Here is a 15,069-nt window from a genome sequence, read left to right on the forward strand (position 1 = left end):
AAAAAGCCCTTTCTTTTTCTTTTTCTTTTTTTTTTTAGCAAAAAAAAAAAAGCATACATGAAAGTATAATATTCAAAGGGTGGTGAAAAAAAAAGGAGAGAAAGAGCTCTATATGTGGGCATAGTATTTGAAGGTGGTGAAAAAGAGGGAGAAAAAGAAAAAGAAAAAGAAAAAGAAAAAAAGAAAAAAGAAAAAGAAAAAGAGCAAGGGAAGGAAGGCAAAGTAAATTTAAAAAAGAAAAAAAAATGAAAAATGAAAAGAAAAAAGTTGGAGTTACACTTATATGGTTGTTGATAATAGGGTTAAAGGGAAACTTCCAAAAAGGAAAAAGAGATTGAAATGAATGTGAAAAAAAGCCTATAAAAGAATTTGTAGACTTTGAGATAAAATAGATAATAGATGAATAATGATGGTAAAAGTTTTTTCTTTATTTGTATTTTTTTACTGAAAAATAGATAATATATATATATATATATATATACAAATTACATCAACTCTCAGTAATATTTAATATCTTAAAATAAATCTCGTTTGTGATTTCTGTTTTTAAATAATAATAGTTTTCAAGGTAAGAAAATGAGATACATTTTTAAAATTTATAAGTCGAGTTTTAATTTAATAGTCTATTTAAAAAATTAAAATAAAAGAAAGATAAGGAATTAAAACAAACTAAATTAATAACCTAAATATGAATATAACAAGAAAAATTTTATGATAACTTAAATACGCTCCAACTTTAGTTTATGATTTTATTAATATCAACCTATGTATTTGAGAAAGGAAGAATCGTGGCTTAAAGGGTAAAGGAAAGGTTGATAAAGTGAGAAATAAATGGGGAAGAGTAGCAAGCTTTGTATTGACCATAGGCTCTCTTCTGTTTGGTGGCTTAGCTTTTGGGGTTGTGTGGAGTCCATGCTATTGTTTTTGTTTGTCTTCAAAAGGTTTGACCTTTCAACATTTGGGCCTTCAAACTCTATTCTTTCATTCCAGTTATTCAACCTATTTATTCAATTTTTTTTAATATAATTAAAATACATTTATTTATTTATTTTAGATATTTAATTAAAATTTGTAACTTATAAGTTATGGGCTTATTGGGCCTGAAGAATTGCCGGTGTCGTTTCTGTAGGATGATGTCCCTTTTCTATTGGGCCTGCTAGATTGCCCAATTTGGGATATGGACTATTTTAAAAAACAATACTCGACTAAATTAAAATAAATATAAAAAGTATTTAAATATATTTGATTTGTTTGTTTTCAATTTTGAGAACTTTAAAATATTTGAAATAAATATAAAATAGATAATTCGAAATATGAAGTAATTTTCAAACAATTTATTGAAAAAAAAAAAAATCAAATTAGACGATTGGATTTTCTATTTTCTATTAAAAAAATGAAGACGTTGAATAATATAATAATAAAAGAATTTAAAAGAATCCTGTTGTCGCGTTACTTCCCGGTTCTGGACGCACCCTAACTTTAAATAGCTCGTATTGCATTTCCCTCTCTTTGCGTTTGGCATTTTCTTCTTCCATTTTCTCTGCTTCCATTTTCTCTTGTTCAATTTTGCTGCAAAGATCCATGGCTGACCAACCACGCGAGCGGGATTCGGTTATCGACAAGATTTCCGATAAGATCGGCGACTGCATTTCATCGTCTTCATCCGACTCTGATGATGGCCTGCATTCCAAAATCGATGCTGTAAAATCCCGTGTTTTTAGGCTCTTCGGTAGAGATAAGCCCGTCCACACCGTTCTGGGCGGTGGAAAGCGTACTCTCTGATCTCTTTCTCTCGTGGTTGATCGGCTAATGTAGAAAAAATTAGAAGTTTTGATGAATGTATACGTTTTGGATCATGCTCTGTTACTTTTATTTATCCAATGCCCTTCTATATTTAATTGTTATTATCGATATGTGTTTGCGTGAGTTTGTGCTAATTTTCGTTCGATTGGATGACCGTCCAATGTTGCAACAGAGAGTTCGTTATCTCTATCTTTCAATCGAGTTATGCATGAAAGCCTTACGTTATTAGCGTTATGGCTTCATAGTTTGTGGTTTCAGGTAGATCTCGCATCAGGAAATAGCTCAGTTACTGGTTAGATTTATATTTTAGTTCTTAAGAATATTGTAGTTGACGGGACAAACGGCTGAAGGAGAAAAGTCTAGTTCTTGTTTGGTCTGTCTACCAAACGACTGCAAAAACATTGCCTACCCATTATTTGTAGTCTATTAGTGCAATTGTTTGAAGAATTTTCTGAAAGCTTTCGCGGAAATGTATCCCAAAGTAGTGACAATTAGATGCATGCACCCTTCCTCTGTATTGAAAATTGTGTCATAGGCTCAAATGTTTGCATGATTAGCTTTGTTTATGAATTACGATCTTTTATTGGTGTTCTTTGAATTGTTTTAGTATGAGATCGTACGACATTTTCCTTTTCTTTTTATTTTATTATTTTATTATTATTTGGTATAACAACTGCATTAAGATAGATTGAGAACTGATTCGACATATAATTTTTTTCTCCCAAACATTTCTATAGAACATGACAATTGCTGAAGTATGACCTTCTACAGTTCTGTTCCTCACCCCTTTTCCTGTCTTTATTCGTGAGGGAACTTTTCTTGTAAGTTATGATTGCCTCCTGTTGCAGCTGCTGATGTTTTTCTTTGGAGGAACAAGAAGAACTCTGCAGGCATCCTTGGGGTTGCCACCGCCTTGTGGATTGTTTTTGAGCTGATTGAGTACCAATTAATCACCCTCGTGTGCCATTTATTAATTCTTTTACTTGCTATAATGTTCTTGTGGTCTTATGCCAATACGTTTATCAACAAGTAAGGACTTCGGCTTACAATATCTAATGCAATATATAGTCTGTTGGTTTTGTTTTTCCCTTTTATGTATATATTTTTGGTGTTGTTTGTATAGGACCCCACCTCAAATCCCAGATATGAAACTCCCTGAAGTTTGCTTTCTTCAATTTGTCTCTGCACTGAGAATCGAAATCAACCGTGCAATCTCCATTTTACGTGGTATTGCTTGTGGGAGAGATTTGAAGAAGTTTCTCAGTGTACGTTCACTGCTACTATCACGAGTAAATGTGTCTTAGATTTGAAGAAACAAAATGAATGTTTCTAGGCTCTTTTTTTTTTTTTTTTGAAATTGCTTTTGATAGTTTGATGCCATTAACAGGTTTTTCTTGGTTTATGGGTTCTATCAGTAGTTGGCAGTTGGTGCAATTTTCTGACCTTGTTATACATATGTAAGGAATTCTACACCGTCAGTTATTTGGATGAGAAATCTCCAAAAGTTTTGCATTTATAACTGAAATTATATGTGTTATACCTATTGATATTCTGGTGTGCTATTGATTCTTGAAAATCAGCCATTGTATTGCTACACACGGTGCCAGTGTTTTATGAGAAGTATGAAGACCAGGTTGACCCATTGGCTGAGAAAGCTTGGATAGAGTTCAAGAAGCAGTATGCTGTGTTTGATGCCAAGGTTCTAAGTAAAATCCCCATTGGGGCACTTCAAGAGAAGAAGAAGAAGAATTAGATTATGAAGCCTTTGCGTCTGGTCATGCTTACCTACATCATATTCCTCTTAGCAGTCTTGTTTTCTTTTTCTGGCAAGACAGCTCTCAGTAAGTTTTGGGCAGATTGGTGATCTCTGCACCAATATATCTTTGCCTTTTCTTGTCAATGCCAAGCGTAGGCCTTCTTGAGTAATTTTTTGTTTGAGTTCAACGGGATGGGGATTCGAACTTATTACCTCTCGGTTGAGGATATATGCCTTATAGAGTAATTAATTATACGCATCTTTGCTTTTCTGCTGTTGTATGTTCGGTTCACAGTTTTTCAATAATCTGTCGGTTTGGACTTCCGAGTCTTTTTTTTTTGAAAAAACAGTTCTTAATTATCAAAAGTTTATTTATTTTCATTTTGCCCTAAAATGTGCGTTGAAATGGTTGCACTTTTAAACATTTATTTGTTTTCTTTTAAATTAATAATAATAAAAAATATATATCAACTTCAGTGTTATATATACAGTAAGTATTGCCTACATTTCTATATAACATTAATTTCAATCGTTCAAATCTTGTTTTTAAAACTGTCTTTCGAAATCTATCTGCTCCGTTTTTTAAAACTTTCTTTTTGAATCGGGGCCAGAGGCTCGAGCATACGTCGCTTGGCCGTAGGCGACGCAAGAACGAATAGGGCTCGAGAATTAATGTATAGTAATTAAAAAAATGTCTTCCAATCATTTTAAAATCATTCCTATTAGAATAATTGAAATAACGAATAAGTGAAGAACTGTTGTGGTTAGCTCAGTTTCAAGTCTTGCAACATTTAAAGTGAGATTTTCGATTTGTTTTCGTATTTCAGCCTGCTGTTTTGCACATGAAATTGTCTACTTATATCCGTTTTCGGCTGTTTTTCTTCTTTCACTTATCGTCTGTACCTCTGCATTGGTGTCTAGATGAAGTGTGTTATTTGGAAGGTATCAATGATTGTTCTGTAGTTTTCTTCGAAGGAAATGATGATTATAAGGGAAATTCCATTGCTGTTGCTTTCTATGCAATTGTTGCACTTGCACAGGACATTGAATGATGATCTGAAATAGCCACTGCTGATTCATTCTGAATGAAGTAAGCTATTCCTACAATACTCCTCCAATCATAGTCTGTTCTATAATCCAATATTTGAATTGATGTCTGTCCTTCTAAGTTGCGTTGTTTTATCCTTAATTATCATTTTTTCTTTTTTGTAGGAATTTGGTTGTTCGCTATCTACTTTGGGCCTAGTCATTGTGATTGTGACCCCTTTTAGGAGACGCTCATTCTCTTAAAATTATGAAACCGAGGTTCTTAGAGATTCTTAGAGAGAGTTGTCTCGTGTTTCTAGCTGTGACTTGTATTTTTTATTTCTCACACTACGAATTACTTTTGGTTTCATCTCGAAGAGGAAAAGTGAAAAAAAAAAAAAAAAAAACTCTTGGGATCAGTTTTTGGGTATTGGAAATGTGAGATCCCATATCGGTTGGATAAAGGAACAAAACATTATTTATAAGGGCGTGGAAATCTCTTCCTAATCGGCGTGTTTTAAAAGGCTTGAGGGGAAACTTGAAAGGGAAAGTCCAAAAAAGACAATATCTACTAGCTGTAGGCTTGAATTGTTTACAAATGGTCTTATAGCCAGACACCGCCGGCGAGAATGCTGAACCCTGAAGGGGGTGGAGACCAGGCGGTGTGCCAGCAAAGACGCTAGGCTTCGAAGGAGGGTGGATTGGAGGGTCCCACATCGATTGGAGAGGGAAACGAGTGCCAGCAAGGACACGCCGGGCCTCAAAAGGGGGTGGATTGTGAGATCCTACATCGGTTGAAGAAAGGAACGAAACATTCTTTATGAGAGTGTGGATCTCTCCCTATCAAACGCATTTTAAAAACTTAGAGATGGCTCTATTCACAAAAGTGTCATTCTCTAATACCTAGCTTCTCTCCATCGATACACTGAATCTTTATGATGTAAAACACATCCAAGGTTGCTATCACACGACATTCAAGGTTCGATTAATTTATCAGCACCCAGAAAGTTCATCAACATCATTGGTGGAGTAGTGCAATGAACATTCCTAGTTTTTGAAACAAAGAAAAGGCATGTGATATATGGTCATTGTCCTAAAACTTTGAGTAGGACTTTTTGAAAATCCTCAGACATAAGGCATGGACACTGGCTTTAGCACAGATCAGTTTGTCCTAACTTTCCTAAAAGCCATTCCCTACAAGTCTTCTTAGAAAGTATATCTTGACAGTGATCGGTTCGTAACATCTACGGTAACCGTACAGTAACGTTGCGCTGAGTTTTGTGAACAGAAAGTTCTTGAATCGTATTGATTTGTTCCATTCTTGGGGCAAAGAATTTGAATTGATACATAAAGTTGTTCAATGCACTACCAGTAGGATAGACTTTGACCTTTAGTTATAATTGTCTTATTAATCCTTCATAGCTGAAGGACATTATCAAGGGAACCCCACAACTTAACTGGCAAAAGTAAGCGTATTTATGAGTTTGCTACTTTGTCTTGTTTGCAACTATAGTGACTGAAGGATGACTCACAGATGGCAAATTGCATGTGGGAAGTCCTGGTCCCCGCACAAAATGCTGATACAGAAATGACACAAAGGACAGACACCCATCGCATGAGATCCCACACCAGTTGGGGAGGAGAACGATGTGTTCTTTATAAGGGTGTGGAAACCTCTCCTTAGCAGACGTATTTTAAAAACTTTGAGGGAAACTCCAACAAAAAAAACCCAAAAAGGACAATATCTGTTAGCGGTGGGCATAGACTGCTATAACTGGTATCAGAACCAGACATCGGACGATGTGCCAGCGATGAGGCTGAGTCCCAAAGGGAGTGGATTGGGGAGTCCCACATCGATTAAAGAAGGGAATGAGTGCTAGCGAGAACGCTGGACCCTAAAAAGGTGTGGATTGTGAGGTCCCACATTGGTTGGAGAAGAGAACGAAACATTCTTTATAAGGGTGTGGACACCTCTCCCTAGGAGACGCGTTTTAAAAACTTTGAGAGGAAACCCGAAAGGAAAAGCCTAAAAAAGACAATATTTACTAACAGTGGGCATCGGTGCTTCAACGGTCGAAAAACAGATAATTTTATCATCCTTTGTCATCTATCCTTGCATATTTTCTCCATGTCTCCTCCTTCTTGCTTAAAGACAGGTGACAAACTTCTCATTTTTAGCCAACACTAGTAGTCCATTAGCTAAAAGCCTACCACAGCTAAAGAAAAAGGCAGTAAAGGATTTTCAGGTGTCTTGTATTCTTATGAGGGTCTTTTGAGAGACACAGCGATGTGGGAACCATTTAGTGTTGACTCATTTTTTTCCTTTTCTCGGACACTAGGAGTTTACCATGGCTGCTCTCTCTTTTGGTTTCTCAGCACAATTATACTCAAGTACTTGAGAGCTTTTGTGCATGAAGTAGGCTTACAAAAAATGATAGTGAAAAGGAGTAGGCAAATCTTGTTGGTATGCAGAAGAAAAGATAAGGTTTTTAATAAGAGACACTGCATGAAGATGTGGCTGAAATGCTTGCCCATCCTGAAACAGTGTTCTGTCTTTTTTGGGTATGTTAGCAATTGATTGAATTTCAAGTATTCAAATGATCTACCAAAAGCCCTTAATATTACAGAGTTGAAGACGAACTGTTTATAATATCAAGCACACCAAAAATGAAAGCTACAATTTTGCAGCAGACACATGAGCAGAAATGGAGCCCATGTTCATCATTATGCCCAGAGATAAAACTGAAAGTTTGGTCTGAGGATGCTTCAAGTGGTCTGTGATGTGACTAAAATTCATGCATTGAAACTTTTAGCTTTGTGCAAGAGAAAAGTTAAAGAGTTAACCTCTTTTTTTAATTGTTTGCCTGCCACCAAAAAGCTAAATTCAAGGGCTAAAGTATGCATAACAATCGGTCGAAGCTACGATCGAGTTCCCTCGATCCGAGTGCCTTTCTATTTCTGAAGTTTTTGTGGTTCAGAGAGGATTTGAGCTAGATATTGTGTTACTAAAAGATGGGGTTTGGTTCTTTTAGCCTAAGATAATCGGCGCTGTTCAAACGGTTGGCGTGTTGATGAAATTCGATCTTTTGTCCTCTTGGTTGAAGGTATATATATGTCTTGAACAGTTGAGCTACACGTTGGCATACCAAAGATACATGACCTAGCATTTGCTTAGCCATTGATCTCTTTACTTAAATAGCTTTGCTTGTTCTACATCAATAGTGGTTCTTGACAAACGATTGGACGATGAGCCATCCTTACGCATGAAAGATTCGAATCTCTTATCTTTTGGTTGTGAGTATATATCTTAACTGAGTTAATATCTCAAGATGATTATTAACATATTCAATATAGAATCACGGTGATTAAGAAACAAAACCCGACAATTATTGTCAATAAAGAACATGTAATGAAAAAGCAAGTTGGAGTGCTTTTTTCATGTGCAAATGACAAGAAAACAACATGCTATGGATTCCTTGCTTAACAAAAGCAACTTAGGGGACCCCCCACAATTTCCTTATGACCTCATTGAATAGCTACCAAGTCTTTTAGATAGGGATCCCATCTAAAAAAACTCAGTTCACTTTGAAGAAATGGTTAAAAATATGAACAAAGAGTCACTTGATTGTTCAACTCATCTAAAGAACTCCAAGTAAAGAACAAAAGTTCTATTCATCTTCATCAACTTCACATGGCATTCGAGTATTTACCGTAAGGAACCCGCTCGGTCACAGGCGAATCGAAACAAGTGTTCATTGTTAAAAGGTCTGAAAATAGTAGCAGAAGGGGACATTATCATTTCATGTTGAATTGATCTCATCCTCTGCTTTCATGCTTCATATACCTATAGATTTCTTGCAATGGAGGACTGCCTCATAGATAGAACTCTCAGAATCACAGGATCTTCGCCAATCATCGGCGGTGTACGCTACACTGATTCGTGGCGACGCGTCGTATGTATATTCCCAATTCTTCATAGATTTGGATCTTCTAGCAACATTTTCTGATTTGGAACTTGATGCTTTATAACCTCTTATTCTTTGGTACAATGGCTTGAAAAAACTCAAATATTTGTGCAATACTTTCTTGGATAGTTTCCTGCACTTTCTCATGGAGGAGCAGTCAGAAGTATTGGATGGAAGTGGAAGTGGAAGTGGAAGTGGAAGGACATGTTCTTGAGTATGGGAAGATTTTGGATTGAAATCTTCATCTTCATCCTCATATGTCTGAACTTTAAGTGGATCAATGAAAAAAGGCACAAGGCAGCCATTGGAAATCAGCTGGTCAGCATGTACAATTGCAAGGGAAGGCGGCGAGACAGGGAAGTCAAATTTGAAATCTTGGGAGTTTCTACAAAATCTCTTGGAGGGCGGCATTCTCGGGTCCATCTCGATGAAGGACGAGGCTTCGTCGGAAGCGTCGATCGAGGTCCGAACCGGGTTGTTGCCTGAACTTTCTAGAGATGGCAATAAAGAACATGTAATGAAGACAGATTCTCTTTCCGAAAAGATATTCACTTTATTCATAGCTACTTTAAACCGTAGATGCCAGATATCAACAGGGTCGATTCAAACTCGATAGGACCCGACGTAGATATCGTCTACAGGTCGATTCAAACTCGATAGGACTCTACGTACATATCATTTACAGGTCGATTCATACTCAATAGGACTCTACGTAGATATCATCTACAGGTCGATTTTCATACTCGATGGGAAGTAGATATCATCTATAGGTCGATTCATACTCGATAAAACTCGACGTAGACAACATCTACAGGTCGATTCAAGTTGTTGTCCTTGAATTTGAATGAATAATGGGATTGGTTTTTATCATTAAGCTGAGGAATGGTAAGCAGTTTTGAGTGGTGGTGATTTTGAAACTTTGCTCGTTATCAGCCAGAGAAGTTTGTGTCGTTTTCACTCAAATTTGAATTGGACATTGAGCACTGTAAATTTAGCAGACAATGGTCCAAGGGATTGTCGGCAAAAGACATGGACAGAGGCCGAGGTTTTTGGGACAACACCCAAAAAAGGAGAACGACTTCAAACAAATTGGTCCCCTTTTAAACACCATAATCATTGCAAGAGAATCCAAACACTTATTGCCTCAGTCTGATTCCTAAAGAGAATGTTGTGTTTTCTTTGTAAAGTTTGCCTTTCAAATTACCAAGAACAAAACCCAATTAATTTAGGATAATTAACACGGTATCCGAGCACGAGATCTTATCTTCGAGCTTTATAATGTCAAATCCATTGTTGTTGAAGGTAACCCATTGTCCATTGTACCGCCGCAGAAGGGAAACCATGGCTATTACTGTTATTCGGGCACATCGTTATGGATAGAGGTGTACACAAATTAGGTTCGGTTTGAGTAATAAAATTTTTTTGGACTAATCCCGATATCTACCATACATGTTATATTTAGTTTTCCAAATATTCAACTCAAGCCCGAATTAGGAAAAAAAACCGAACCCAACGCGGACCATTATAATTTCAATTGAATAGTTCGAGTAAGTTGATTTATCATATCATATGAGCACTTCTAATAATGGATAAATCAAACCATGTTTGCAAAAAAGTCGACATGCTCCATTACCCGAAAAAAATCATTAGAACTTGTTGGTTCCCTCGTTGGCCATTTCAAGTCTCATAGGTCTAATGAGTTTGTCCACTTAGGAGGAAGTGAGGTCTACTAAAATACTAGCCAGTGTGTTGGAGACTCTTGGGACACATTTTTAATAATTTTATACTAGAAAAATATTTGTTCCTCTAGCATTAATAATGACGACGTTTTTTTTTAGTTTAACATGTAAGATCGAAGATTCGAATATACCAACTTAGTAATAAGATTCAACATGTATTTAACTTTTTTTTTATTAAAAAAAAAAAAAAATCTTGGAACGATATACCAAAAAGAAATTATTTAAAGCTACTGCAATAATTTCCATCGATAATTCATTTTATCATTAATTTTTTTATTCCATTGTCCACTGAAATGGATAAACGTGTACGTTTCTAACAGTACATTAATGTTAACCCTCGACACGTATTTATAATCTTAACTTAATATCAACCATAGTTTGTACCATCACGACATTTAATGTACGTGGAATATGTATCCAATTTACATTATCCAAAATTATTAAGTCAACTACAACATAAAAGCCAATGGGAAAAATTGAGCAATATTGGTTGAAAAATTACAAAATTTGAAAATCCCAGGTGCCATTTCTAATTCAAAGGTGTGAAAAGTATGAAGAAATAAACAAAACCAATAATTGAAGCAATAAACGTGTCAAACAGCCACTGAGTTGATGAAATTTCGGCCTTCAACCTCACAGCTTCTAACACGTATAATCAAAGGTTCCCCCTTTGTGTTTTCTCAGCCGACCATTTTTGGGGGAAGGTTTTTCAAAATGTAGCTCACCAACTTCTCTGCACTTATTGCATTACCATTATCGTTATCCTTCTTGTAATTTAAAGGCAATGGCTGAATAACTATGTCTAAGTGATCTTTGCCTTCTAATGGCTGTAGGTGCTTCTTCGTCGTCTCGTGATGGCTCGTGGGTTATGTTCGCTTTGGCTGTTGTATGGCTGATTCGGGCTTGCATGGCTAGCCAAATTGTAATTGGAGCGAGGTTGGTTGCTACTGATCGTGAGAGAAACACTTGGGTTTCTGATAATAGTACTTTTGCGTTCGGGTTTAGTCCGGCTAGTAGTGGCGCGGTTGATCGATTTCTACTTGCCATATGGTTCGCCAAGCTTCCCGGGGATCGAACCGTGGTTTGGTCAGCTAACAGGTTAGCATATATATATATATTCTTATTGTTCAATATAGAGTAAGGTGGAGTTCATGCATTTTTATCTTAATGATTGTAGAATATTCTTTGGAGTTTGACAAACAAAGTCCACTGTCCACAGTTTGCCAGCTTAGTTACTAATGGATTAGAAATAGTTGATTATGTAACCAATTCATGCGAAGAACAGTGTTTGATCCAAAATTTTGATTCTCAAAGAAAGTGTTTTTTCAATGCAATATTCTTAAAAGACATGAAAAAGAAGAATTCTGATGTTTAATTAGCTCAAATTAAGCGATCAAGTTTCATTTTTCTCTCAATCATTTACGTATAGAAACTCTCCAGTCTCCAAGAATGCGATTGTGGAGTTTGATGCCACCGGAAACCTCGTCCTTTTGGACGGTGGCGCCACCGTCTGGTCTTCCAACACCTCCGGAGACGGAGCGGAGTTCGCCGTCATGTCAGAATCTGGCAACTTCATCCTCTTCAACGCCGAGCGAATCCCTATTTGGCAAAGCTTTTCACACCCATCTGATACGCTTCTCCCAAATCAACCTCTATCAGTGTCTTTAGAGCTTACAACTTCAAAATCCCTCTCCCATGGCGGATATTATGCCCTTAAAATGCTCCAACAACGCACCACTCTCAAACTCGCCTTGACATTCAATTTGCCTGAAAATTATGCGGGGTTGCCCGAATCTTACTCAAATTACTCCTACTGGTCCGCCCCTGCCATTTCCAATGTAACAGGGGAAGTCATCGCTGTTCTAGACGAAGGCGGAAGCTTCGGTGTGGTCTATGGCGACTCCGCTAATGGCGCTGTGTATGTTTACAAGAACGATAACGACAATGGGGGATTGTCGGCGTCGACAAATCAGTCGATTCGCAATGTACGCACGCAAGTTGTTCGACGATTGACCTTAGAGAGTAATGGGAACTTGCGTTTGTATCGATGGGACGATGATGTTAATGGGTCTCGCCAATGGGTGCCGGAATGGGCGGCGGTTTCAAATCCTTGTGATATTGCCGGAATCTGTGGAAATGGGATTTGCTATTTGGATAGAAGTAAGACGAACGCGACTTGTTCTTGCTTGCCGGGGACTTTTAAGGACGCCGGTGGTAGCCAGTGCTTTGAGAATTCATCGTCGGTGGGTAAATGTGATGGCCAACATCATCAATCTCCGGCGACCCAGTTCAGGATTTCTCCAGTTCAGCAAACAAATTACTATTACTCTGAGTTCTCTGTTATTGCAAATTACAGTGATATCGACACTGTTGCCAAATGTGGCGATGCTTGCTTGTCTAATTGTGAGTGTGTTGCCTCTGTTTATGGGCTTGATGAAGAGAAACCTTATTGTTGGGTGTTGAGAAGCTTAGATTTTGGTGGGTTTGAGGATGCTGGTTCGACTCTGTTTGTGAAGGTTAGGTCCAATGGATCAATACCAGATGCCAATGGGCCAAGAACTGATGGAGATTCTTCAGGAAGTGCTAAACAAAAGGCTACAATTATTCCTATTGTTTTGAGTATGGCTTTTCTGATTGGGTTGCTGTGTTTGTTGTTATATTATAATGTTCATAGAAGAAAGGTTTTAAAGAGAGCCATGGAGAGCTCTCTGATCTTGTCTGGAGCTCCTATGAGCTTCACACACCGCGATTTGCAGATCCGAACGAACAATTTCTCCGAGCTTCTTGGAACAGGTAACCCCCTTTTACATTGTTTTTAAGACATGTTTCACTGTTTGAGTGTGCTTCGAAAGTGCTCTTGAAAGCTCGTTGGTTAAGTATTTGGATAGAAAGTACTCCAGGAGTGAAAAGTATTTAGGGACATATTGGACTATGGTTTTGCTTTGGGTTTCTCCAAAAGACCTCGTACCAATGGAGAAGTATTCCTTAATTATAAACCTATGATCAACTCCTTAGTCGACGTGGGACTCCTCTCTCAACAATCCTTCCCTCAAACAAAGTACACCATAGAGCCTCCCCTAAGGCCTATGGAGCCCTCAAATAGCCTCCCCTTAATCGTGGCTCGACTCCTTTCTGGAGTCCTCGAACAAAGTACACTCTTTGTTCGACACTTGAGAATTCTATTGACATGGCTAAGATAAGGGCGTGACTTTGATAGCATGTTAGGAATCACAACTCTCTACAGTGGTATGATATTGTCCACTTTGAGCATAAGCTCTCATGGCGTTGCTTTGGGCTTCCCAAAAAGGCATCATACCAACCCTTTAGTTAGCCGATGTAGGACTCCTCTCCCAACAATCCTCAACGGTTTACTCTAGAAAGGTAGAACTATAAGGTCGGGATATAGGCTGAAACAGAACAGAAAATCTTATGTGTTCATAGGAAACTTCTGATGTTTTGATTCCTTTTAGGTGGATTTGGAAGTGTATATAAAGGAAGCCTTGGAGATGGGACTCTGGTAGCTGTGAAGAAACTTGACAGAGTTTTCCCTCATGGAGAGAAGGAGTTTATAACTGAAGTTAACACTATTGGATCTATGCATCACATGAACCTGGTTCGCCTCTGCGGATACTGCTCGGAAGGGTCGCATAGGTCAACTTTCCTATCCTATATTGCATTACAATCTTGGTTCAATCATTGTTGTTCATATCAAGTGCACATTGCATTTTGCAGGCTTCTGGTGTATGAATTCATGAAAAATGGGTCTGTGGACAAATGGATATTTCCTTCACATCATAACCAAGACAGGATTTTAGATTGGTCGACTCGGTTTCACGTAGCCATCGGCACGGCGCAAGGGATCGCTTATTTTCATGAACAATGCAGAAACAGGATCATACATTGTGATATCAAGCCAGAAAACATTCTGTTGGATGAAAACTTCTGCCCCAAAGTTTCGGACTTTGGTCTGGCTAAGCTGATGGGACGAGAGCACTCGCACGTCGTAACGATGGTGAGAGGGACGAGAGGGTATTTGGCTCCGGAGTGGGTTAGTAATCGCCCCATCACGGTTAAAGCTGATGTTTATAGCTATGGAATGCTTCTCTTGGAGATTGTTGGTGGTAGGAGAAACCTTGATATGTCTTTTGATGCTGAAGACTTCTTCTATCCTGGTTGGGCATACAAGGTATGCGTCTAACTCTTACTCCTAAGTCGAGTTCTTATATATGTAAACATCCATAACATTAGTTCACCGACTCTTCTACTGGTTTAAGTATATACTCTAAATTAAGAGGTTAGAGGTTATAGAACCGACTTATATCGGTTGGGGTTTGTTTGTTGTGTGCAGGAGATGAAGAATGGAACTCATTTCAAAGTGGCAGATAGGCGGCTAGAGGGTGCAGTGGATGGAGAAGAGCTAATGAGAGCATTGAAAGTTGCATTTTGGTGCATACAAGATGAAGTTGTGATGCGACCGACGATGGGCGAGGTCGTGAGAATGTTGGAAGGATCGAGTGAGGTCGAGACGCCGCCAATGCCACAAACAGTGGTGGAGATGGTTGAAGAAGGCTTGGATCAAGTTTATAGAGCCATGAAAAGAGATATCAATCAGTCAAGTTCCTTCACCATTAATACCCAACCTTCTTCATCTTTGGCTACCTGCAGTCATTCCACAATCTCTCCAAGATAGTTCAATTGTAACATACAACAAAGTTTTGTTTAGAACATTAGAAGTAGGATTCGGGGAAAATGAAAAGAAAAAAAAAAAAAAAAAAAAAAA

The 15,069-nt window shown here is 37.8% G+C and overlaps 3 protein-coding genes across 5 annotated transcripts in view; 2 read left to right on the plus strand and 1 right to left on the minus strand.

The window, feature by feature from the left end:
- The first annotated feature begins 1,525 nt into the window (after nucleotides 1-1,525).
- Nucleotides 1,526-3,827, plus strand: LOC111449937 (reticulon-like protein B1). The gene is made up of 5 exons (XM_023090028.1): nucleotides 1,526-1,771; nucleotides 2,652-2,832; nucleotides 2,927-3,068; nucleotides 3,191-3,260; nucleotides 3,384-3,827. The coding sequence occupies exons 1-5, from the start codon at nucleotides 1,582-1,584 to the stop codon at nucleotides 3,554-3,556; spliced, it is 756 nt and encodes a 251-aa protein (XP_022945796.1). The 5' UTR covers nucleotides 1,526-1,581; the 3' UTR covers nucleotides 3,557-3,827.
- Nucleotides 3,828-8,182: 4,355 nt separating this feature from the next.
- Nucleotides 8,183-9,111, minus strand: LOC111449919 (probable membrane-associated kinase regulator 6). The gene has a single exon (XM_023090005.1). The coding sequence runs from the start codon at nucleotides 9,109-9,111 to the stop codon at nucleotides 8,422-8,424; it is 690 nt and encodes a 229-aa protein (XP_022945773.1). The 3' UTR covers nucleotides 8,183-8,421.
- A 1,868-nt stretch (nucleotides 9,112-10,979) lies between these two features.
- LOC111449342 (G-type lectin S-receptor-like serine/threonine-protein kinase At5g24080) overlaps nucleotides 10,980-15,069 on the plus strand; it is a 5,030-nt gene continuing 940 nt past the window's right edge. Inside the window, exons 1-6 of one of the 3 annotated variants that reach the window (XM_023089193.1) lie at nucleotides 10,980-11,005; nucleotides 11,123-11,387; nucleotides 11,719-13,082; nucleotides 13,760-13,940; nucleotides 14,022-14,475; nucleotides 14,638-15,041. In XM_023089193.1, the coding sequence (XP_022944961.1) occupies nucleotides 11,158-11,387; nucleotides 11,719-13,082; nucleotides 13,760-13,940; nucleotides 14,022-14,475; nucleotides 14,638-14,979 (2,571 nt within the window). In that variant the 5' untranslated portion in view covers nucleotides 10,980-11,005; nucleotides 11,123-11,157 and the 3' untranslated portion in view covers nucleotides 14,980-15,041. Of the gene's footprint in view, nucleotides 11,006-11,110; nucleotides 11,388-11,718; nucleotides 13,083-13,759; nucleotides 13,941-14,021; nucleotides 14,476-14,637; nucleotides 15,042-15,069 lie in introns of those variants that run through there. The other 2 variants (XM_023089192.1, XM_023089194.1) reach the window with 2 other exon arrangements.

Source organism: Cucurbita moschata, unplaced genomic scaffold, assembly GCF_002738365.1.
Source record: "Cucurbita moschata cultivar Rifu unplaced genomic scaffold, Cmos_1.0 Cmo_Scf00011, whole genome shotgun sequence".
NCBI lineage: Eukaryota > Viridiplantae > Streptophyta > Magnoliopsida > Cucurbitales > Cucurbitaceae > Cucurbita > Cucurbita moschata.